This window comes from Oncorhynchus keta, chromosome 18 (genome assembly GCF_023373465.1).
Source record: "Oncorhynchus keta strain PuntledgeMale-10-30-2019 chromosome 18, Oket_V2, whole genome shotgun sequence".
Taxonomy (NCBI): Eukaryota; Metazoa; Chordata; class Actinopteri; order Salmoniformes; family Salmonidae; genus Oncorhynchus; species Oncorhynchus keta.
Genome location: NC_068438.1, coordinates 2,390,597 through 2,415,811, shown reverse-complemented (window position 1 = coordinate 2,415,811; position 25,215 = coordinate 2,390,597). Strand labels below are relative to the sequence as shown.

Below are 25,215 nucleotides of genomic sequence, written 5' to 3'. Positions count from 1 at the left end.
AAAAAATTTGCTTTTCTTTCAAAATCAAGGACATTTCTAAGTGACCCCAAACTTTTGAACAGTACTGTATATTATGCATTTTTTAAGTGGGTTGTAATATTCATGTGTCAACATGTTTTTTTTCGGACCCCCTGCAGTGCCTCCGATTGAAAAAATCTTGCTGTAGACTTCCAGTCACTGCGCTAACACCAGTTAGCATTGTTTTGAGAAACTTCCTTCATACTGGACGCATTGACAAAAATGGTATCCGCAACTTAATCTGACTCTGGGGAGGTATTGGGGAGGGCTTCATTGCCAAAATATCAAACTGTCCCTTTTATTGTTATCCTTTTTCATTTGCGGGTTTGTAGATTCGTACAGTACAATAGGTTTGTGTTCATTAGGGCATGCGCCAGAAAGCAATTTGAAACATTTTATAACGGAAAATCAAAATGAGCGACCTCCAGCCAGTCCCTCCCTGTTTGTCGGTTGTCTTCCATTTGATGCCTAATGAACACAACCCAGGTACGTGTCAGAGGACTGCTCCTGGTGGTCCCTCCCTGTTTGTCGGTTTTCTAACGTTTGATGCCTAATGTACACAACCCAAGTCCGTGTCAGAGGACTGCTCCAGGTGGTCCATACCCTCGTCCATGTCTTTAGAGAAGAGGTTGAGGATCCGTCCAGTGGGCGTGGTGTCAAAGAACTTCATGGGGCTGCGGAGAATCTTCCTGAAGAGCTCCTCGTGCAGCCTGGACGAAGCTTGCAAAGTGCCCTGAGGGTACAATAATAGTAGTCATTCCATTTTGGGATTTTTAAAGCAACACTTTTTCTATATCACATAGCTCAAATGTTTTAGACAGATGTGACCATACTCCACTGAACAGAAATAGAAACGTAGCATGTAAAGTGTTGGTCTCATGTTTCATGAGCTGAAATAAAAGATTCTAGAAATGTTCCATACACACAAAAAGTATATTTCTCTCAAATGTTGTGCACAAAATTGTTTACATTACATTAAATAAAGGTAAAATAAATATCCCTGTTTGTGAGAATGTATTATTTGCCAAGACAATCCATCCACCTTACAGGTGTGGCATATCAAGAAGCTGATTACAAAGGTGTACCTTGTGCTTGGGACAATAAATGAACACTCTAAAATGTGCAGTTTTGTCACACAACCCAATGTCACAGATGTCTCATGTTTTGAGGGAGTGTGCAATTGGTATGCTAACTGCAGGAATTTCCACCAGAGCTGTTGCCAGATAATGTTAATTTCTCTACCATAAGACGCCTTCGTCATTTTAGAGAAATTGGCAGTACGTCCAACCGTCCTCAGAACCGCAGATCACGTGTATGGTGTCATGTAGGCAAGCGGTTTGCTGATGTCAACGTTGTGAACAGAGTGTCCCATGGTGGGGTTATGGCATGAGCAGGCATAAGCTACAGACGATGAACATCATTGCATTTCATCAATGGCAGTTTGAATGCAGAGATACCGTGACGAGATCCTGAGGCCCATTGTTGTGCCATTCATCCTCCATCACATCATGTTTCATGAGCAGGCATAAAGCATGATAATACACGGCCCTGTGTCGCAAGAATCTGTACACAATTCCTGGAAGCTGAAAATATCCCCGTTCTTGGCCTGCATACTGACCTGACATGTCACAAAATGAACATGTCTGGGATGCTCTGGATCAAAGTGTACAGTAGTGTGTTCCAGTTCCCGTTAAAATCCAGAAACTTCGCACAGCCATTGAAGAGTGGGACAACATTCCACAGACCATAATCAACAGCCTGATCAACTCTATGTGAAGGATATGCTGCATGAGGCAAATGGTGGTCACACCAGATACTGACTGGTTTTCTGATCCATGCCCCTACCTTTAAAAAAACAACAACAGATGCATATTATGCCCAGTCATGTGAAATCTATAGGTGATAAGTGCCTAATGAATTTATTTAAATTGACTGATTTCCTTAAATGAACTGTGACTCAATAAAATCTTTGATGTTGCATTTATATTTTTGATAAGTGTACTTTATACATTATTTTTTTTAGTTAAGTAGTTTAGTTCACTAAGATTCATCCATCAGTCCTTTGGAGTAATCTCTCTGGGGTTAACACAAACACACAATACCAGACATAACAAGCACAACAAAACCACATCAAATTTGATTTGTCACATTCACCTCACAGTGAAATGCTTATCTGATCCTTTACCTTGACAAATATGATGCCGCGCAGAAGTTTGAGCAGCAGCATGACACCCATAGACGAGGCGTAGACTCCAGCGTAGTGCTGCATCAGGGGGTTGTCCCTCATGCTTTCACTCACCACCGAACTGTTCCCCACCAACACTGTGGTATTCTACACACACACACAGGACAGCATATTCAATACTCAGATGAGGGAGTATTCTGGGGGGTGGTTGATGGTTCAAATCCCAGGTCAATCAATAAAGGTGGGAGTTGACCTGGCGACAAGCAGGCTTTTTTTGGTTACTTTTTACCCCGTTTTTCTCCCCAATTTCGTGACACCAATTGGTAGTTACGGTCTTGTCCCATCGCTGCAACTCCCATATGGACTCGGGAGAGGCGGAGGTCAAGAGCCATGCGTCCTCCAAAACACAACCCTGCCAAGTCACACTGCTTCTTGACACACTGCTCGCTTAATCTGGAAGACAGCCGACCATGTCAGTGTGCATGCGCCCAGGGATTGCGCAATGGGACAAGGACATCTCGGCCGGCCAAACCCTCCCCTAACCCGGACGACACTGGGCCAATTGTGCAGCGCTTAATGGGTCTCCTGGTCACGGCCGGCTGCGGCACAGCCCAGGATCGAACCCGGGTCTGTAGTGACGCCTCTACCACCACAATGCAGTGCCTTAGAATGCTGCACCACTTGGGAGGCCCAGGCTAATGGCTTCTGACCCCAGGTATCTTCTGCTGTTGTGCCTTTGAAAGGCCCCTAACCCCTAAAAGCACTGAATGACAAATGGTTAGAGGAGCATCTGGAAAAGCATTATATGAAACAAATGAATGGTTCTAACAGCCTCTCTCTCTGGCAGGTGAATGCATGGGGGAGCGGCTCTGGTAGAGGCCTTGGGAAGTCCTTGGAAGAGCAGTTTGTCTACTGACCCTTAAGTTGCCCATCCAGCGAGCTGTTATTCAGTTCAAAGGGCAAGGTAAACAGTCTGTCTCCTCAGAGAGTGATGGAGTGCTGCATCAGATGACCTGGCCTCCATAATCACCCGACGTCAACCCAAATGAGATGGTTTGGGATGAGTTGGACCGCAGAGTGAAGGAAAAGCAGCCAACAACCGCTCAGCATATGTGGGAACTCATATGTGGAAAAGCATTTCAGGTGAAGCTGGTTGAGAATGCCAAGAGTGTGCAAAGCTGTCATCAAGGCAAAGGGTGGCTACTTTGAAGAATCTCAAATATATTTAGATTTGTTTCACACTTTTTTGGTTACTACATGATTCCATGTGTTATTTCATAGTTTTGATGTCTTCATTATTATTCTACAATGTAGAAAATATCAAAAATGAAAAAATACCCTGGACTGAGTAGGTGTACAAACTTTTGACTGGTGGTGTACACAGATAAGAATATACTAAACCTAACCCCCCAGCAACACCGCGTACACACAGTCAATGATCAAGGTCAAATTTACACATTCAATATTTAAGTATACCGCTCCCCTTACACCTGCTCTCACCACTGATTAGTTGAGTAGCTTGTCCATATCTCACTCACACACAACACTAGTGTGAGAGAACTGTCAGTTAATTGTGTTGGGGAGTTTAACGACTACTACTTCTGAGTTATTGTTGTTACAGTTTCTAACAAAGACAAGTTCAGTTTGTACTTTTCTGGTAGTTTTCCAGAATGTTCAACTTACCCCCCCAAAAGGTTTAGGCCTAAACAAAGTCTAAAAAACTAATCTCGGTAAGTAATCAGGCTCTCTCTCGAAGATGGATTTGTCAACACAAATTCTACCTCGAAAGAGAATGGCACTTTCCAATTCTTAAAAAGGAATTGGAATCTCCTAAGTTGACTGAATAGAAAAGGAATTGACCCACAACCATCGGCATTGGGTTTCACATCACTATCATATCTCCATATTGATTTAAAACGGACGGATCAAAGGCAACACCGTTGTGAACAATAAAGTTGATTTTCCAAATCATCACTTGTGTTTTTTAAATGTTCCAACTCAAATCAATGCCCAGAGTATATAAAATGGATTCATTGAAATTCAAAAGTGCCATTCACTTTCCAGTCAGATTTTCTACTCTCAAATCTAATTCTCTTCCAGAATCGACAACTACACTGAAATTACAATGACCCTCCCCCAACCCTGCCACTCGATGCAAACCCTGCCACCCAATGCCACTCACCCCGCTGCCCTGCTTGATCCAGTAGCTAAGCCACCAGTTGCTGAAGGCCGTGCTGCCCACGTTGAGGACGAAGAGGGCCAGGATTAGGAGGAAAGCCAGCGCTCCACCTGAGGCCTGGATGTAGACGCCGTACACAGACCAGGGAACTGAGCCCCGTCCACGCTCCTCCACCTGCATCAGCTGGCCTGGGGGACAAGGAGGGAGGTTGAGTAAGAGAGGTTGCGCTGGGTGGAATCTCGTTCCCAGACACTTCCGTCCACCTTGCAGCTGGGGGCGAGGTTATGGTGGGTGACATCTTCTAATTGACAGAATAGCACTGAACTCTGGGGAAAAGCGTTAATACCGGTACTAATTGTGGAAAGAATTATGAATTTCACTCATATGTCCATGACAGGACAACAATTATTTACATAAAGAAACAAGTTGTGTATTAAATGCTGTCTTGTGTATTAGAAGTGTGATGGTTATTTTGGTCAACTTTGCTCGTGGCTTTGTGAGGACGGTTTTGCAGACATAATGCATTGTCCTGTCTCAATACTCCTTAACAGTCTCCTTTTCTACTAAAGCACTAGAAGGTATAAAGGATGGATAGCATTCCACCACATGGCTCTCATTCATCAAGTACTTTGTGGTTATGACTAAGGGAAAGAAGCTGAGGACAAGAAGCCAAAATAAAACATTTGAGATACAGCCCCACACATCCCTGAAGCACGAGCACACACACAGCAGTAGTCTGCATGCATGCACACATATGAACGCACACACTCTGGGGCTAGTACAATGGTTCCGTACCGTTGTCTTTGCTAACAGGCTTGTCCTTCTTTACAGATCCAGACTTTGTGTTCTCTGGGGGTTTCTTTAAGGAGTTCCCAGACTTGTTAGTTGGCACCTTTTGAGGAACAATGACATGTTACAAGTAACATGAACCACAATTCAACCACAATACTGACCACACTCAATATACACTGCTCAAAAAAATTAAGGGAACACTAAAATAATACATCCTAGATCTGAATGAATGAAATATTCTTATTAAATACTTTTTTCTTTACACAGTTGAATGTGCTGACAACAAAATCACACAAATTATCAATGGAAATCAAATGTATCAACCCATGGAGGTCTGGATTTGGAGTCACACTCAAAATTAAATTTGAAAACCACACTACAGGCTGATCAAACTTTTATGTAATGTCCTTAAAACAAGTCAAAATGAGGCTCAGTAGTGTGTGTGGCATCCACGTGCCTGTATGACCTCCCTGCAACGCCTGGGCATGCTCCTGATGAGGTGGCAGATGGTTTCCTGAGGGATCTCCTCCCAGACCTGGACTAAAGCATCCGCCAACTCCTGGACAGTCTGTGGTGCTACGTGGTGTTGGTGGATTGAGCGAGACATGATGTCCCAGATGTGCTCAATTGAATTTAGGTCTAGGGAAAGGGCGGGCCAGTCCATAGCATCAATGCCTTCCTCTTGCAGGAACTGCTGACACACTCCAGCCACATGAGGTCTAGCATTGTCTTGCATTAGGAGGAACCCAGGGCCAACCGCACCAGCATATGCTCTCACAAGGGGTCTGAGGATCTCATCTCGGTACCTAATGGCAGTCAGGCTACCTCTGGCGAGCACATGGAGGGCTGTGCGGCCCCCCAAAGAAATGCCACCCCACACCATGACTGACCCACCGCCAAACCGGTCATGCTGGAGGATGTTGCAGGCAGCAGAACGTTCTCCATGGCGTCTCCAGACTGTCACGTCTGTCATGTGCTCAGTGTGAACCTGCTTTCATCTGAAGAGCACAGGGCGCCAGTGGCGAATTTGCCGATCTTGGTGTTCTCTGGCAAATGCCAAACGTCCTGCACAGTGTTGGGCTGTAAGCATAACCCTAACCTGTGGACGTCGGGCCCTCAAACCACCCTCATGGAGTCTGTTTCTGACCGTTTGAGCAGACACATTTGTGGCCTGCTGGAGGTCATTTTGCAGGGCTCTGGCAGTGCTCCTCCTTGCACAAAGGCGGAGGTAGCGGTCCTGCTGCTGGGTTGTTGCCCTCCTACGGCCTCCTCCACGTCTCCTGATGTACTGGCCTGTCTCCTGGTAGCACCTCCATGCTCTGGACACTACGCTGACAGTAAACCTTCTTGCCACATCTCGCATTGATGTGCCATCCTGGATGAGCTGCACTACCTGAGCCACTTGTGTGGGTTGTAGACTCCGTCTCATGCTACCACTAGAGTGAAAGCACCGCCAGCATTCAAAAGTGACCAAAACATCAGCCAGGAAGCATAGGAACTGAGACGTGGTCTGGGGTCACCACCTGCAGAACCTCTCCTTTATTGGGGTGTCTTGCTAATTGCCTACAATTTCCACCTGTTGTCTATTCCATTTGCACAACAGCATGTGAAATGTATTGTCAATCAGTGTTGCTTCCTAAGTGGACAGTTGATTTCACAGAAGTGTGATTGACTTGGAGTTACATTGTGTTGTTTAAGTGTTCCCTTTATTTTTTGAGCAGTATACATGACATATGCAAACTAAATTTAAACAAGACATCTGTGGTGGACATTTTCTTAAGCATAACAGTCTATGCACACACACACACACACACACACACACACACACACACACACACACACACACACACACACACACACACACACACACACACACACACACACACAGTCTGTCCCTCTCACCTCCACGAAGGGCGTCTCTCCCAGCTGTAGGTTGTTGAACATGGCTGCGTAGTCTCTATTGAGACGCATCAGGTCCTCGTGGCTGCCTTGCTCCGTGATGCTGCCCTCCCTCATGAAGATGACGTCATCGCAGTCCACCAGGTACTATACATACACACAGAGATTTAATTCTCCCACCCTGAAAGTCATAAGTGAAGGTGGGGCCCAACCTATCCATGAGAGAAGTCCTAACAAGCAAATATATACATACAGTGGGGAGAACAAGTGCATGTAGAGGTCTGTCATTTTTATCATAGGTACACTTCAACTGTGAGAGAAGGAATCTAAAACAAAAATACAGAAAATCACATTGTATGATTTTTAAGTAATTCATTTGCATTTTATTGCATGACATAAGTAATTAATACATCAGAAAAGCAGAACTTAATATTTGGTACAGAAACCTTTGTTGGCAATTACAGAGATCATACGTTTCCTGTAGTTCTTGACCAGGTTTGCACACACTGCAGCAGGGATTTTGGCCCACTCCTCCATACAGACCTTCTCCAGATCCTTCAGGTTTCAGGGCTGTCGCTGGGCAATAAGGACTTTCAGCTCCCTCCAAAGATTTTCCATTGGGTTCAGGTCTGGAGACTGGCTAGGCCACTCCAGGACCTTGAGATTCTTCTTACGGAGCCACTCCTTAGTTGCCCTGGCTGTGTGTTTCGGGTCGTTGTCATGCTGGAAGACTCAGCCACGACCCATCTTCAATGCTCTTACTGTGGGAAGGAGGTTGTTGGTCAAGATCTTGCGATACATGGCCCCATCCATCCTCCCCTTAAGGTGCAGTCATCCTGTCCCCTTTGCAGAAAAACATCCCCAAACTTCACGGTCGGGATGGTGTTCTTGGGGTTGTACTCATCCTTCTTCTTCCTCCAAACACGGCGATTGGAGTTTAGACCAAAAAGCTCTATTTTTGTCTCATCAGACCACATGACCTTCTCCCACTCCTCCTCTGGATCATCCAGATGGTCATTGGCAAACTTCAGATGGGCCTGGACATGCGCTGGCTTGAGCAGGGGGATCTTGCGTGCGCTGCAGGATTTTAATCCATGACGGCGTAGTATATTACTAATGGTTTTCTTTGAGACTGTGGTCCCAGCTCTCTTCAGGTCATTGACCAGGTCCTGCCGTGTAGTTCTGGACTGATCCCTCACCAACCCCATGATCATTGATGCCCCACGAGGTGAGATCTTGCATGGAGCCCCAGACCGAGGGTGATTGACCGTCATCTTGAACTTCTTCCATTTTCTAATATTTGCGCCAACAGTTGTTGCCTTCTCACCAAGCTACTTGCCTATTGTCCTGTAGCCCATCCCAGCCTTGTGCAGGTCTCCAATTTTATCCCTGATGTCCTTACACAGCTCTCTGGTCTTGGCCATTGTGGAGAGGTTGGAGTCTGTTTGATTGAGTGTGTGGACAGGTGTCTTTTATACAGGTAACGAGTTCAAACAAGTGCAGTTAATACAGGTAATGAGTGGAGAACAGGAGGGATTCTTAAAGAAAAAGTAACAGGTTTGTGAGAGCCAGAATTCTTACTGGTTGGTAGGTGATCAAATACTTATGTCATGCAATAAAATGCAAATTAATTACTTAAAAAATCATACAATTAGATTTTCTGGATTTTCAAAATCGGCAGTGTATCAAATACTTGTTCTCCCCACTGTATATCTTATGTAGTGCTTTGCAAACAATATGAAATGTATTATGTATTCACCTGCAGCTGGTGAGTGACGAAGACGATGGTCTTGTGGCGGAGCTGCTTCTTGATGGCGTTGTTGAAGATGTGGTTGCCCACGTGGGCATCCAGTGCACTGAGCGGGTCGTCCAGGATGTAGATGGCTCGGTCACTGTACAGGGCACGCGCCAGGCTGATCCGCTGGCGTTGCCCGCCACTAAGGTTGGCGCCACGCTCTCCGATCTGAGGAGACATAACGGACTCATTGATCGGTTAATATAATAACAACACATATGAAGGTGCAGGGGTGGATTGGCCAACTGGCATTTGAAGGAAAATGCCAGATGGGCTGGGGCATTTTTCAGTTGGGTAGGCTGGTTAAAAATGGACAAACACCGCCTGCCGAGTGGCGCAGCAGTCTAAGGCACTGCATTGCAGTACTAGAAGCATCACTACAGATCCGGCTTCGATCCCGGGCTGTGTCGCAGCCGGCCGTGACCGGGGGACCCATGAGGCGGCGCACAATTGGCCCAGCGTCGTCTGGGTTAGGGGAGGATTTTCCCGGCTGGGATGTACTTGTCCCATCGCACTCTAGCGACTCCTTGCACACAGACCTCAGTCGCCAGTTGTATGGTGTTTGCTACGACACATTGGTGCGGCTGGCTTCCGGGTTAAGCAAGCAGTGTATCAAGATATTTTTTCCAATTTGTTGCTCAAATCTCTGTTATACTAATCTATAATGAGCATTTGGCTGATCAGTAGGCAACACCCAGCCCACCTACCAAGATGGGCCGTTCCGTTCTTCTGATAGGCTGAGCTCACACAAAGTCTATTTTCAAAGTCAAACATGGCATCAGCAAAAATACCTGCTCCGACTGTAATCGGTTAGACAGCCAAGATCATGGACCGTAAAAAAAAACAGAAAGGGTGCCTAATGAACTTAGAAAAAGCACATTCTACATGTCACTCAAAATGTACTATTGTTTGGGCAGCTAAAACCATGATTTGGTCACACATGATTGCTGTAATGGAAGATGGTGCCCTGCCCTTGTGCCTGTTTTGCTGGTGCCTGCTGTAGATACATATTTTTCTCAACAGCTACTATTTTACAACTAAGATATTTGATATGGCTTTGAGATACGGAGCGGCGCTCACAAGAAACAACGGCCATTGTGAGGGCATAGACCTGTAGGTGCCATGGGTAATAGCCTTCAACTGCAAAGTTTTTTAGGACCACGAATGTAATGATGGATGAACGCATGACTACGACCAGCAGTGGGTATTATTTAGAAGTTAGCTATCTAGTTAATGTTTTGAGTTTTCACTTCCTTGGGTGATGAACCCCTACCTAGCCTATGATAGTTAGTGCACATAAAGATGTAGTCAAGTCAATTAAAAATGTTATTTCTTACGTGCGCCAAATACAACAGGTGTATACTTCACCATGAAATGCTTACTTAAGAGGCCTTTCCAAACAATGGTCCCATGTTTCATGAGCTGAAATTAAATATCCCAGAAATGTTCCATACGCACAAAAAGGCCAATTTTGCTAAAATGTTGTGCACAAATTTGTTTACATCCCTGTTAGTGAGCATTGCTCCCATGCCAAGATAATCCAGCCACTTGACAGGTGTTGCATTTCAAGAAGCTGATTAAACAGCATGATCATTACACAGGTGCACTTTGTGCTGGGGACAATAAAAGGCCACTCTAAAATGTGCAAATGCCACAGATGTTTTAAGGGAGTGTGCAATTGGCATGCTGACTGCAGGAATTTACACCAGAGCTGTTGGCAGAGAATTGGATGTTAATTTCTCTACCATAAGCCGCCTTCAACATCATCTTAGAGAATTTGGCAGTAAGTATAACTGACCTCAGAACCGTCGTGTGGTCAAGCGGTTTGATGATGTCAACATTATGATCAGAGTGCCCCATGGTGGAGGTGGGGTTATGGTATGGGCAGGCATAAGCTATGAACAACGAACACAAATGCATTTTATCAATAGCAATTTGAATGCACAGAGATACGGTGACGAGACACTGAGGCTGTTTGTCCATGTCGCAACGATCTGTACAGAATTCCTAGAAGGTGAAAACGGCACAGTTCTTCCATGGCCTGCGTACTCAAGACATGTCATCCATTAGGCATGTTAGGGATGCTCTGGATCGAAGTGTATGACAGCGTGTTACAATTCCCAACAATATCTAGCAACTTCTTACAGCGAGGAGAAGAGGAGTGGGACACCATTCCACAATCAACAACAGCCTGATCAACTATGTGAAGGAGATGTCACACTGCATGAGCTCGACACATCTTGGTCACACCAGACAACTCGTTTTCTGATCCATGCAGTGGTGTAAAGTACTTAAGTAAAAATACTTGAAAGTACTACTTACGTAGTTTTTTGGGGTAATTTGTACTTGACTTAACTATTAATATTTTTGACAACTTTTACTCTTCATTTTCTTCAGGAATGCGGTGACGCATGTACTTTTTACTCCATACATTTTCCCCAGACACCCAAAAGTGTCAGGACAGGAATTATGGAATTATGGCTTATCAGGATAGGAAAATGGTCTAATTCACACACTTATCAAGAGACCATCCCTGGTCATCCCAACTGCCTCTGTTCTAGCAGACTCACTAAACATATTCTTCATTTGTAAATTATGTCCGAGTTGGAGCGTGCCCCTGGATATCCGTAAATAAATAAATAAATAAATAAATAGAAATTGTGGCCATCTGCTTTGCTTAATAGAAGGAATTTGAAATTATTTATACTTTTGATTTGTACTTGATTTGATTTGTACTTTTGATACTTATTAACCTAAGTACATTTGAGCGATTCCATTTACTTTTGATACTTAAGTATATTTAAAACCAAATTCTTTTAGACTTTTACCCAGGTAGTATTTTACTGGGTGACTTTCACTTTTACTGGAGTAATTTTCTATTAAGGTATCTTTACTTTTGACAATAGGGTACTTTTTCCACCACGGGATCCATGCCCCTACCTTTTTGTTAAAGGTATCTGTGAACAACAGATGCATATCTGTATTCCCAGTCATGTGGAATCCATAGTTTAGAGCCTAATTCATTCATTTCAATTGGTTGATTTTCTTGTATGAACTGTAACTCAGTCTAATCTTTGAAATTGTTGCAAGTTGCATTTATATTTTTGTTCAGTATAAAAAAGGAAATAGTAACACAATTAAAGAACAATAAGGAGGCTATATACAAGGAGTTGTGGTACCGAGTCAATGTGCAGGTGTACGAGGTAGTTGAGGTAATATGTACATGTAGGTAGGGGTAAAAGTGACTAGGCAATGAGGATATATAATGAACAGAGTGGCAGCAGCATATGGGAAGAGTGTGAAAGAGTGTGGAGTCAACATAGATGTGTGTGTGTTTTGTGTTTGCTGCCTGCTCAAGTAGGGTTGTCTTGGGTCTGAGTGTAGGTTATATGTGTGGGGAATGGGTGTGTGTATGGGGGTGAGTTGGCAGCGCGTGCAGTGATGTGGGCTGTTGTGGATAAAATGTCAGGGCCAGATTCTTGTCCCACTCCGCCCTTATGAAGGTGCTCCAGTTGAAGATAATATTACATCCTTTAAAAACAATATTGAGTACAGCCAACATCCCTGACTGGCAACTACCTTGATTGAAGCACCTGTTGCTCAATTGTGTTCCATATAAATGCTGTTTAAATGTTGAACCTACACACTGAACACTGTTAAGCCAAAACGTATGTGTATGCTATCCTGATGCAGTGAAAAACAACACTTTGTGACATTTCTAAGTACGGACTAGGGCTGTTGCGGTGACAGGATTACCTCCACACCAGCCACATGAGTCATGACCGCAGTAAAAATCCACGTGTCCATATCTAAATAGGCATACAGAGGCCCATTATCAGCAATCATCACTCCTCTGTTCCAATGGCACCTTGTGTTAGCTAATCCAAGTTTATCATTTTAAAAAGGCTAATTGATCATTAGAAAACCCTTTTGCAATTATGTTAGCACAGCTGAAAACTTCTGATTAAAGAAGCAATAAAACTGGCCTCATTTAGACAAGTTGAGTATCTGGAGCATCAGCATTTGTGGGTACGATTACATGCTCAGAATGGCCAGAAACAAAGACCTTTCTTCTGAAACTCAGTAGTCTATTCTTGTTCTGAGAAATTAAGGCTATTCCATGCGAGAAATTGCCAAGAAACTGAAGCTCTCGTACACATGCTGTGTACTACTCCCTTCACAGAACAGCACAAACTGGCCCTAACCAGAACAGAAAGAGGAGTGGGAGGCCCTGGTGCACAACTGAGCAAGAGGACAAGTACATTAGTGTCTAGTTTGAGAAACAGATTCCTCACAAGTCCTCAACTGTCAGCTTCATTAAATAGTACCCACAAAACACCAGTATCAACGTCAATAGTGAAGAGGCGACTCCGGGATGCCGGCTGTTATGTTCTGTTAATGACTGATGTCCCCTTTAAGGAAGAAACACTTCGTCATGCGCAGTGTTGTTCTATGTTATTCTGGTACTAACTCCTTCTAGAAAATGTGAAGCTCCAGTTAAATTTCTTATTCTTATTCAGTCTTTCTTATTATATAAATAAGTAATAAGAGCTAAGACACTACAATGGCGACGAGGATGATTACCTGCAGTGTGCATCACAAATGCAGATGGAGCTCATAGAAAGAGAGGAAGTTGGCCTCCCGGGTGGCGCAGTGGTCCAGGACACTGCATCGCACCACTAGCTGTGCCACCAGAGACTCTGGGTTCGCGCCCAGGCTCTGTCGCAGTCGGCCGCGACCGGGAGGTCCGTGGGGCGAAGCACAATTGGCCTAGCGTCGTCTGGGTTAGGGAGGGTTTGGCCGGTAGGGATATCCTCATCATGCACTAGCGACTCCTGTGGCGGGCCAGGCGCAGTGCACTAACCAAGGTCGCCGGTGTTTCCTCCGACACATTGGTGTGGCTGGCTTCCGGGTTGGATGCGCGCTACTTATTTTCCACCATAATTTGCAAATAGATTAATAAAAAATCCTAAAATGTGATTTTCTGGATTTGTTTATCTCATTTTGTCTGTCATAGTTGAAGTATACCTATGATGAAAATTACAGGCCTCTCTCATCTTTTTAAGTGGGAGAACTTGCACAATTGGTGGCTGACTAAATACTTTTTTGCCCCACTGTGTATGGCAAGCGTTTCACACTGGTTACGGATCACCAGCCGTTGCTTTCCATTTTCAGTCCAAAGAACAGCATTCCGGCATTGACAGCAGCCAGGTTACAGCGATACGCCTTGTTCCTTGCCAGTCGTATGTATGACATTGAGTTTAAGCCGTCGTCCCTCCACGGAAATGCAGATGGATTATCCAGACCGGCGTGTACAAGAGAAAGACAAAGGAGTGTGGATGCAGTGGACATTTTCCATACCGCTCAGCTCGAGGCACTACCGGTCACAAGCACAGTTATCAAACTGTACACTTGTCAAAAGTGTACACCTACACCATGTCAGGATGGTCAGCTACTGGCAGAAAGGAGCTGACTCCGTATTTCCAGCGGAGAAACTAAATTACAACGTACCAAGGATGTTTGATGTGGGGAATGAGAGTCATGATACCCCAGAAATGCCAACATCAGGTTTTGCAGCAACTACATGAAGGTCATGTTGAAATTGTCAAAATGAAGCTGCTCGCGAGGAGCCACTTCTGGTGGCCAGGTCTGGATCAACAGATAGAAAACATGGTGAAGTTTGGAACCCTCCACATGTCCTGTCCCAGTCCACCCATGGGAATGGCCCGCAGAGCCATGGCAGAGAATTCATGTGGACTACGCTGGTCCCTTTGAAAAGCACATGTTTCTGGTTATAGTTGATGCCCATTCCAACTGGCCAGAGGTGTTTTGCACTGACTCCTGCACCTCAGCTCAGACGATAGAGTGTCTCAGAACAACGTTTGCACACTTCGGATTGCCGCTGCAGCTGGTAAGTGACAACGCATAAGCTTTTGTAAGTGACGAGTTTACAAGATTCATGTCAGTAAATGGAATCAAACACTCAACCTCAGCTCCGTACCACCCTGCCACCAATGGGCTGGCAGAAAGCTTTGTGCAAACCCTAAAGCAAGGACTCCGAGCAGCAAAATGAGACGAAGGGACTTTGCAAACAAAACTGGCCAAGTTCCTGGACTCCTACCGAAACACCCCGCGACTAATGAAAGCCCAGCCGCACTGATGTTTGGGAGGCCTCTCCGCACACAGCTGGACATCATGAGGCCAAGATGCTCTCCGGTGGCCGGGAGCGCCATCTCCAAACAGAACAGGAAGTGATGTTGCGAGACTACAGAAGAGGGAAATGGGCAAGAGGGACCGTACACACACAAACGGGACCCAGAACTTACCAGGTTCAAGTGAGCCCAGACATGATGTGGCGGCGTCACATTAACCAAATGCATTCCACAGAAAACAGCACAACAATCGAGAGAGAACAGGCACAGAGAGCTCCCGAGAGTGACACACAAGGAACTGTAGAGGACGGTGGGGCAGTAGAGAGACCCCAGGCTGAAAGAAGGGAACGTGTTGATGAAGGTGCTGCTATAGCAGACGCTATAATGGAACAAGCACCCACTGAGGATGTTCAGGAGCCTCCAGACAATCCGAGGCACTGCCCAGAACGAAGGCACCGTCCACCAGACAGACTGGACTTATAAACAAACAAACAAACAAAAACTAACTGTTCAAGTTCAAATCAAAAGATGCAAAATAACTACAACAAGTTCTGTGAAATGTTTCAGTTGTGGTTTGGTAAAAGTAACTCTGGTTGTATAAGAGAAGGAATGATATGTTCTGTTAATTACTGATGTCCCCTTTAAGGATGGATCACCCGTGGTCATGCGCAGTGTTGTTATTATGTTATTCTGCTACTAACTCGTTTTAGTAAATGTGAAGCTCCAGTTCAATTTCTTGTATTCAGAGTCTTTCTTATTATATAAATAAGTAATAAGAGCCAAGACACTACACCGGCCTTCTAGGCAGAGTTGCAAAGAAAAAGCCATATCTCTGGCCAATAAAAATATAAGATTAAAATGGGGAAAAAGAACAGACACTGGCCAGAGTAACTCTGCCTAGAAGGCCAGTTGCCTCTTTGGACAAATCAGGATACCAAGCATGATAAAAGCTTAAACATAGGTTTTAAATCAACTTGTGAATTGTATTGAATATACAAAGCTATGACCCCCCTATTTTATTGTAATTACATGAAAAACATTTGCAGATTATTATCAATGACTTATCAACAGTTGTAACAAGTGGTCCAGTGTAGGAAAATCCTCAATGGTGTCCTAGTTTATAGAAAGACCCATATATATATTTTGATTTCTAAGTCATTCTAAGGTTTGTATCATTCACTAAAGTTGCCAAATAACTCTAAATCTAGCATATAGGACTTGTTTCAAATGATCACTTTTACACTCAACACAGCCACTTCATATGCCTACTCGCTCCCGGAATGGGACAAATATCCTTTCTATTTTATTTAGCTGAGTTCAAGTATATTCTTCTTATTATAAAATCATATAATATAAAATAATGGCACGGGACTTATAAGTATATCCTATCTGCTAAATTAACTAGCCTACAGCATGGCACATAGCCAGACAACATACAGTCAACTCATATTCTGTTCTTCTAAAACACATTGTCCTCATATCATGTTTCTTTAGATCTGCCTAAAATAAATAATGGATTTAGTGTGATGGTTTATATTAAATGGATTTATTAGACTTTTAAAAAAATATATAGATGTTCCAAAAGGCCCTCATTAGTGGCTTGTATGAGGCCTGAATGCCTGGAGATGCTAAACGTGTTGATATTAATTTAATTCAATGAATTACTGTGACAAAATGTCATGACCGCCACAACAGCCTTAGTACGGACTATAACACTTTTTCTCATCTAGACAAAATAAATCCCAAAGTAGTATTTCCATGGTGGATAAACAATTCATAATGCTCACCTCAGTCAGATCGGCGTTGGGCAGGATAGCCAGGTCAGGTCTCAGACAGCATGCACTCAGAACAGCCTGGAACCTGGAAAATACACAGTGGAATTATACTTCAGAGCGACATTGGGTAGTAGAGGAGCGCCTTAGAAATCACTATGTACATGAATCCAATCGATTCTCACAGTAGTATCATTCCTGTGGCCTGTGTGCACCAGTGGTTAGTGCTGTGGAGCCCAGTACCCATGTGCAGGCAGCCTAGGCTACCAGTGTAGGCATGGGTTTGAATCCGACCCTCCTGCCCTTTTGACTCGCAAACTCACTGAGCTTTCTGGTCTCCTCTTCACTGTCCTACTTCAATGAAATAAAGATGTACTTGAACCCCCCAAAAAAAAAAGAACTGTTCCGTTACCTTTCCTCCTCGTACTCTTTCCCAAAGAGGATGTTGTCCCTGAGCGTGGCATTGAGGATCCAGGCCTGCTGGGCCACATATGCAAAGTCCCCGTTCACGGCCACCTTGCCCTCCAGCAGGGTCATCTAAAGGTCATAAAGGTCACAGGTCACTACAGGTCATCCGCCAATCACTCACTTGCTCCGCGGTGAAGTTTGCCCCTAGGTACAGATCTAGGATCAGCTTCCACTCCACTAATTTGAACCTTAATCATTAGTGGGGCAAATGCAAAACTGACCCCAGATCAGCATCTAGGGGCAACTTCACCCTAAAACCATTCACACCCGGGGGTTGTATTGAGTGAAGTGAAACGTACAAATAGAAATGTGAACGATAGAGCCAACAATTCCCCAGTCTACCGGACAAGGCAATCTTGTGCTCTACATAACACAGTTACGTATAACGTTCAGTAAAGTTGCACCCTCTCCAACATGCCCCAGGGCATCATCCAGCTTCGTCAGAGGGTGTCTATAGAGTAAGGGAGGGCCACAGGGGCTGCAGTGTGTGCCTGTTATTAAATTGGTGTACTCATGGGCCAACAAGAGTTTACACCATATTTCTTACAACAGGGGGCCGTTGCTAAAACAGTACGTTTATCGTTTGCCGTGTTCTCTCAGACGTGAGCTGCACCGTCGGATTCTTAAACATAGAACCGGAGCGCAATTTTACGCTGAGCAGCTCGAGCCTCTCACGGAACTGTCCTGCTTACAGCCAGGTTTCATTTGAATGAATAGGGGCGCCTAAACGCTCTGCAAAAATGACACGTCCAGTGTAGCAGGCCTATTAGACGCATCTTACCTGTCCAAGGATGGCAGAGATCAGAGAGGTCTTCCCACTGCCCACGCTTCCACAGATCCCAGTCAGCTTCCCCTGGAGACACAGGGTAGTATGGTGGATATTTGTGTTGTACAATGTGTTACCTCGAAATGACACAACGACAAGGTTCCAGTTTAACAAAGTGTACTATACCGTATGAACACACTACAAGGTAGCCATCCCACTCAAGGCTAGGTCCATTGACAACCAAACTTTCTGCGCAGGCGCACTCTTGACAGAGTGATAGCGCCGTATTAACAGAAATATAGAGATACTTAAAACATGTTCTTAACACAATGTACACATTGGCAGTGAAAAGATGAATCACAGTGCACAATAAAACTAACTCAAGTTTATGATGTTTTCTTACCCCTAGTTTTAGCCTATAAATAGAGACCTGAATTTTCCCTGGTCAGTTAACCACAATAACTCTTCAAACTGTACAGCCCATTGGCCTTTCAACCACACATAGATACAAAGACCACGGTCTTATTTCACTTTTTGCTGAACATGGGATGCATCCCAAATGGCACACTATACCCCACCTACTATACGGGCCTTGGTCAAAAGAAGTGCACTATATAGGGTAGCAAATGGGACGCATCCCATATTCTTTGACCTCCACCACCTGCTTCAAACCCCTGAATGTGTGCACTGTGTACTACTGTACGTGAAATGTTATCTGTCCTTTCACAACCATACACTCCCGTCCCACGGCTAGTTAGCTACCTGCCGAACGGTGAGGTCCACACAGTGCAGGGTCCTCTGCAGTCGCTGGCTGACGGAGGGGATGGGAGGGATCTCCCCCACCTTCAGCAGACGCCCTGCCTGCTCCCCTGCCTCGTCCTCCTGGGCGGGCCTCCGGCGCCCGTGCCTCTGGGTGGAGCCAACAGAGGGGGTGCCGCGGGGCGTAGGCTGGGCACTGTGACCCGCCGTCTCCCAAGCTAAGCTGGCGCCCATCATCTCCACGGCAACCTGGGGGTTCAGGGGCTTGTCCCGGATCATCTCCACCTCCGCCATCAGGAACAGGCTCTGGTAGGCCAGGGAGAGATGAGAGAGGTGTCAGAACAAGCACACACAGTACAGGCTCTGGTAGGCCAGGGAGATGAGAGAGGTGTCCGAGAACAAACACACACACACAGTACAGGCTTTAGTAGGCCAGGGAGAGAGGAGAGAGGTGTCAGAACAAACACACACAGTACAGGCTCAAATGCATGTAGGAGTCTAGTCATGATGACAATGTCAAGGTCATTGATGTAAAGGTTCAAGCAGTTCAAACCTATCTATTTGGTTTATGTAAAACTCTTTCTTTCCACTGCATCTAGAGCCGCTTGGCACCGCATCGCCCCCTGCCCATAGTTCAGGGAGGTGCTAAATTGCTGTGTGTCTGTGAATGTGTATTATGAATTAATGTGGGTGTGTGTGTGTTTCTCAGAGGATCGAGAGGGGGATTAGGAGAAACACAGCCCCTTCCTGGTCCAGGACAAACACTGTCCTGCCAACATACCCAGACTCAAACACACGCCACTTATATTCCACAGAGCCAACCAGACCAACAGACACTCACATACCACACAGAGCCAAATGAACAGACAGCGCCAGACAAACAGGCAGTGGCAGACAAACAGAGTGACAGCAGAATAGACAGCGACAGACAAACAAGACAGCGACAGACAAACAAGACAGCGACAGACAAACAAGACAGCGACAGACAAACAAGACAGCGACAGACAAACAAGACAGCGACAGACAAACAAGACAGCGACAGACAAACAAGACAGCGACAGACAAACAAGACAGCGACAGCCGAATAGACAGCGACAGACAAACAAGACAGCGACAGACAAACAAGACAGCGACAGAAAAATAGACAGCGACAGCCAAACAAGACAGCGACAGAAACAAGACAGCGACAGACAAACAAGACAGCGACAGACAAACAAGACAGCGACAGACAAACAAGACAGCGACAGACAAACAAGACAGCGACAGACAAACAAGACAGCGACAGACAAACAAGACAGCGACAGACAAACAAGACAGCGACAGACAAACAAGACAGCGACAGACAAACAAGACAGCGACAGACAAACAAGACAGCGACAGACAAACAAGACAGCGACAGACAAACAAGACAGCGACAGACAAACAAGACAGCGACAGAAACAAGACAGCGACAGACAAACAAGACAGTGACAGCCGAATAGACAGCGACAGACAAACAAGACAGTGACAGAAACAAGACAGCGACAGACGAATAGACAGCGACAGACGAATAGACAGCGACAGCCGAATAGACAGCGACAGCCAAACAAGACAGCAACAGCCAAACAAGACAGCGACAGCCAAACAGGCAGTGGCAGACAAATAGAGTGACAGCAGAATAGACAGCGACAGACAAACAAGACAGCCGAATAGACAGCGACAGAAAAACAAGACAGTGACAGAAACAAGACAGCGACAGACAAACAAGACAGTGACTGACAAACAATACAGCGACAGCAGAATAGACAGCGACAGCAGAATAGACAGCGACAGGCGAATAGACAGCGACAGGCGAATAGACAGCGACAGGCAAACAATACAGCGACAGGCGAATAGACAGCGACAGGCGAATAGACAGCGACAGACGAATAGACAGCGACAAACAAGACAGCGACAAACAAGACAGCGAGACAAACAAGACAGCGACAGACAAACAAGACAGCGACAGACAAACAAGACAGCGACAGACAAACAAGACAGCGACAGACGAATAGACAGCGACAGCCAAACAAGACAGCGACAGCCAAACAAGACAGCGACAGACAAAAAGACAGCGACAGCCAAACAAGACAGCGACAGACAAACTAGACAGCGACAGCCAAACAAGACAGCGACAGACAAACAAGACAGCGACAGCCGAATAGACAGCGACAGACAAACAAGACAGCGACAGACAAACAAGACAGCGACAGACAAACAAGACAGCGACAGCCGAATAGACAGCGACAGACAAACAAGACAGCGACAGAAACAAGACAGCGACAGACGAATAGACAGCGACAGACGAATAGACAGCGACAGACGAATAGACAGCGACAGACGAATAGACAGCGACAGCCAAACAAGACAGCGACAGCCAAACAAGACAGCGACAGACAAACAAGACAGCGACAGACAAATAGACAGCGACAGCCGAATAGACAGCGACAGACAAACAAGACAGCGACAGAAAACAGACAGCGACAGACAGCGACATAGACAGCGACAGACAAACAAGACAGCGACAGAACAGACAAACAGACAGCGACAGGCGAATAGACAGCGACAGGCGAATAGACAGCGACAGGCGAATAGACAGCGACAGGCGAATAGACAGCGACAGGCGAATAGACAGCGACAGACAAACAAGACAGCGACAGACAAACAAGACAGCGACAGACAAACAAGACAGCGACAAACAAACAAGACAGCGACAGACAAACAAGACAGCGACAGACAAACAAGACAGCGACAGACAAACAGACAGCGACAGACGAATAGACAGCGACAGACAAACAAGACAGCGACAGACAAACAAGACAGCGACAGACGAACAGACAGCGACAGCCGAATAGACAGCGACAGACGAATAGACAGCGACAGACAAACAGACAGCGACAGGCAAACAGACAGCGACAGGCGAACAGACAGCGACATCCAAACAAGACAGCGACATCCAAACAAGACAGCGACATCCAAACAAGACAGCGACATCCAAACAAGACAGCGACAGACAAACAAGACAGCGACAGACAAACAAGACAGCGACAGACAAACAAGACAGCGACAGACAAGACAGCGACAGACAAAGAAAGAAAAGGGGAGAGATCTTACCTTGAACCTCTCCATGGCTACTGATGCTTCTGACAGGGACTTGACAGAGAAAGGGGTGACCTTCAAGGCAAAGGTCATGGCGTTGAAAACAGTCACCACTGTAAATGCCTGCGAGGGGAAGAAAGATCCAATACCGTCCATGATTTGTTTCAGTAGTGCAGAGACCTGGTTGACCAGCTTCTGTCATTCAAATCATCCATCAAATCCTGTCCTGGAGAACACTCCCCCTCCCCCTACTGGCTTAACGGGTTCAACAACCCAACTACCAAAGAACATAACCCCCCCCTGTTCATAATGTTGCTGTACTTGGGAGGTGAAAATGTTGGCTGTATCAAGCAATATGGTCATCACCTCAACATGCCTTTCTTCTCACTGGCAGGGTTGGAGTGTTGCTTTCAATACTCTCAGATCTACTGGAGTGTCTAGGGAGAATCAAACGGTACCTTATTCCCTATTTAGTGCACCAAAGTAAAGCCCTGGTCAAGTCTAGTGCACTAAATAGGGAATAGGATGCCATTTGGGAGGCAATCTGGGGTTGGACCAGAGACCTGGAAGCTACCTGAGCGGCGGTGAGGTCGTAGCCCAGCAACATGTGAGTGGAGAACGTGGCAACACTGGCGATCACCACGACGATGGGAGCCACGCCCACTGTGATGCTCTGGAAGTAGCCAGTCCTCTCTAGGATGATGCGCTCCTCCTCTCGAATCCCTGCAGGGGCAAATATATCAGTCAGTCAGACAATCAATGAGTTAGTCCGTCTGTCAGCGAACAAACAAGACAGTCTGTCAAACAAGACGAGACAGTCTGTCAAACAACGACAGACAAACAAGTCTGACAAACAACGAGCAGTCTGTCAAACAACGAGTCAGTCTGTCAAACAACGAGTCAGTCTGTCAAACAACGAGTCAGTCTGTCAAACAACGAGTCAGTCTGTCAAACAACGAGTCAGTCTGTCAAACAACGGCGAACAGTCTGTCAAACAACGAGTCAGTCTGTCAAACAACGACATCAGTCTGTCAAACAACGAGTCAGTCTGTCAAACAACGAGTCAGTCTGTCAAACAACGAATCAGTCTGTCAAACAACGAACAAGACAGTCTGTCAAACAACGAACAAGACAGTCTGTCAAACAACGAAACAAGACAGTCTGTCAAACAACGAGTCAGTCTGTCAAACAACGAGTCAGTCTGTCAAACAACGAGTCAGTCAAGACAAACAAACGAGTCAGTCAGTCCAAACAACGAGTCAGTCAGTCAAACAACGAGTCAAACAAGACAGTCAAACAACGACAGACAGTCAGTCAAACAACAAGACAGTCAGTCAAACAACGAGACAGTCAGTCAAACAACGAGTCAGTCAGTCAAACAACGAGACAGTCAGTCAAACAACGACAGTCAGTCAGTCAAACAACGAGACAGACAGTCAAACAACGAGTCCAGTCAGTCAAACAACGAGTCAGTCAGTCAAACAACGAGTCAGTCAAACAAACAGCGAGTCAGTCAGTCAAACAACGAGACAGTCAGTCAAACAACGAGTCCAAACAAGTCAGTCCAAACAACGGGTCCAAACAAGACAGTCAAACAAACGGGACAGCCGACAAAGTCAAAAAACGGGTCCGAACCTCAGTCCAAACTACGGGTCCGACAGTCAAACAACGGGTCCGTCAGTCAAACAACGGGTCCGTCACCACTGTAAATGCAGGGGAAGAAAGATCAACGGGTCCATGATTTGTTTCAGTCAAACAACGGGTCCGTCATTCAAACAACAAATCCGTCAGTCAAACAACGGGTCCGTCCAACTGGCAACGGGTCCGTCCCAGTCAAACAACGGGTCCGTCAGTTCATAATGTTGCTGTCCGTGGGAGTCAAACAACGGGTCCGTCAGTCAAACAACGGGTCCGTCAGTCAAACAACGGGTCCGTGCAGTCAAACAGATCTACTGGGTCCGTCTAGTCAAACAACGGGTCCGTCAGTCACCAAAGTAACGCCCTGGTCAAGTCTAGTCAAACAACGGGTCCATTTGGGAGTCAATCTGGGTCCAGAGTCAAACAACGGGTCCGTCAGTCAAACAACATGGAGTGGAGAACAGTCAAACAACGGGTCCGTCAGTCAAACAACGCCCACTGGTCCGTCTGAGTCAAACAACGGGTCCGTCAGTCAAACAACGGGTCCGTCAGGGGCAAATAACGGGTCCGTCAGTCAAACAACGGGTCCGTCAGTCAAACAACGGGTCCGTCAGTCAAACAACGGGTCCGTCAGTCAAACAACGGGTCCGTCAGTCAAACAACGGGTCCGTCAGTCAAACAACGGGTCCGTCAGTCAAACAACGGGTCCGTCAGTCAAACAACGGGTCCGTCAGTCAAACAACGGGTCCGTCAGTCAAACAACGGGTCCGTCAGTCAAACAACGGGTCCGTCAGTCAAACAACGGGTCAGTCAGTCAAACAACGGGTCAGTCAGTCAAACAACGAGTCCGTCAGTCATCCAACCAGCCAGCCAATGAATAAGACAGCCAGCCAATCAATGAATCAGTTAGTCAGTCAATCAAACAATGACTCAGTCAGTCACTCATCAACGAGCCAGCAAGCCAGTCAAACAATAAATCAGTCAGTCAGTAAAATAATGGTCGTATCCCATGCATACGACTACAGATGGAAGTCGACAGGAGAGGTACATTTTGCTAATTGTTTATCCCCATAATGCAACGCAACTTTGCAAGGCGGTGACCAACGTTGGGCACAGACTTCACAAAACTTAACAGCTCGAATGCGCCCAATGAGTCAGCCAGCCAGTCCGTCAGTCACTAGTCTTTATCTAAGAACATTGACCCAAGATTAAAACACCAGATCACATCTGATATTCTGCGAAAAAGTTTACATGGAATACCACTCGTCATTCAGTCAGTAATTAATCAACCAGCTAATTGTTCAATTAAATCTCACACATGGCACTTACTGCGCACATCCTGGGAGAAGGCCTTGACCCAGGCATACATCTTGATGAATTTGATGTAGTTGAGTATCTCGTTCATCTTCTGGACCCGGCGGTCCGTCACGGCCACGCCCTTCCTCCTGAAGTAGGCCGTCAGCCTCGAACTGAACATCTGCAGCAGGGAACACAGAGAAAGGTTGTCTTTTCACTGTTCTGTGTGTGTGTTTTTGTGTTTGTTAATATCCAAGTCTGCATGCATGTAGAGGACCAGTCAAATGTTTGGACACACCTACTCATTCAAGGGTTTTCCCTTTATTTTTTTACTATTTTCTACTTGATGTCTTCACTATTATTCTACAACGTAGAAAAT

General features: G+C 45.7%; 1 protein-coding gene across 50 annotated transcripts in view; it reads right to left on the bottom strand.

Annotated features, from left to right (window-relative positions):
* abcc5 (ATP-binding cassette, sub-family C (CFTR/MRP), member 5) overlaps positions 1-25,215 on the bottom strand; it is a 60,957-nt gene that overhangs the window by 14,695 nt on the left and 21,047 nt on the right. For all 50 annotated transcript variants that reach the window (XM_035791448.2, XM_052467144.1, XM_052467150.1 and 47 more), the window contains 13 exons: positions 24,870-25,017; positions 22,477-22,625; positions 21,918-22,025; positions 18,789-19,091; positions 18,042-18,113; positions 17,205-17,329; positions 16,808-16,880; positions 8,833-9,036; positions 7,077-7,220; positions 5,178-5,274; positions 4,386-4,570; positions 2,204-2,350; positions 622-751 (listed from right to left, as the gene is read on the bottom strand). In XM_035791448.2, coding sequence (XP_035647341.1) covers positions 622-751; positions 2,204-2,350; positions 4,386-4,570; positions 5,178-5,274; positions 7,077-7,220; positions 8,833-9,036; positions 16,808-16,880; positions 17,205-17,329; positions 18,042-18,113; positions 18,789-19,091; positions 21,918-22,025; positions 22,477-22,625; positions 24,870-25,017 — 1,885 coding nt within the window. The remainder of the gene's footprint in view (positions 1-621; positions 752-2,203; positions 2,351-4,385; positions 4,571-5,177; positions 5,275-7,076; positions 7,221-8,832; positions 9,037-16,807; positions 16,881-17,204; positions 17,330-18,041; positions 18,114-18,788; positions 19,092-21,917; positions 22,026-22,476; positions 22,626-24,869; positions 25,018-25,215) is intronic.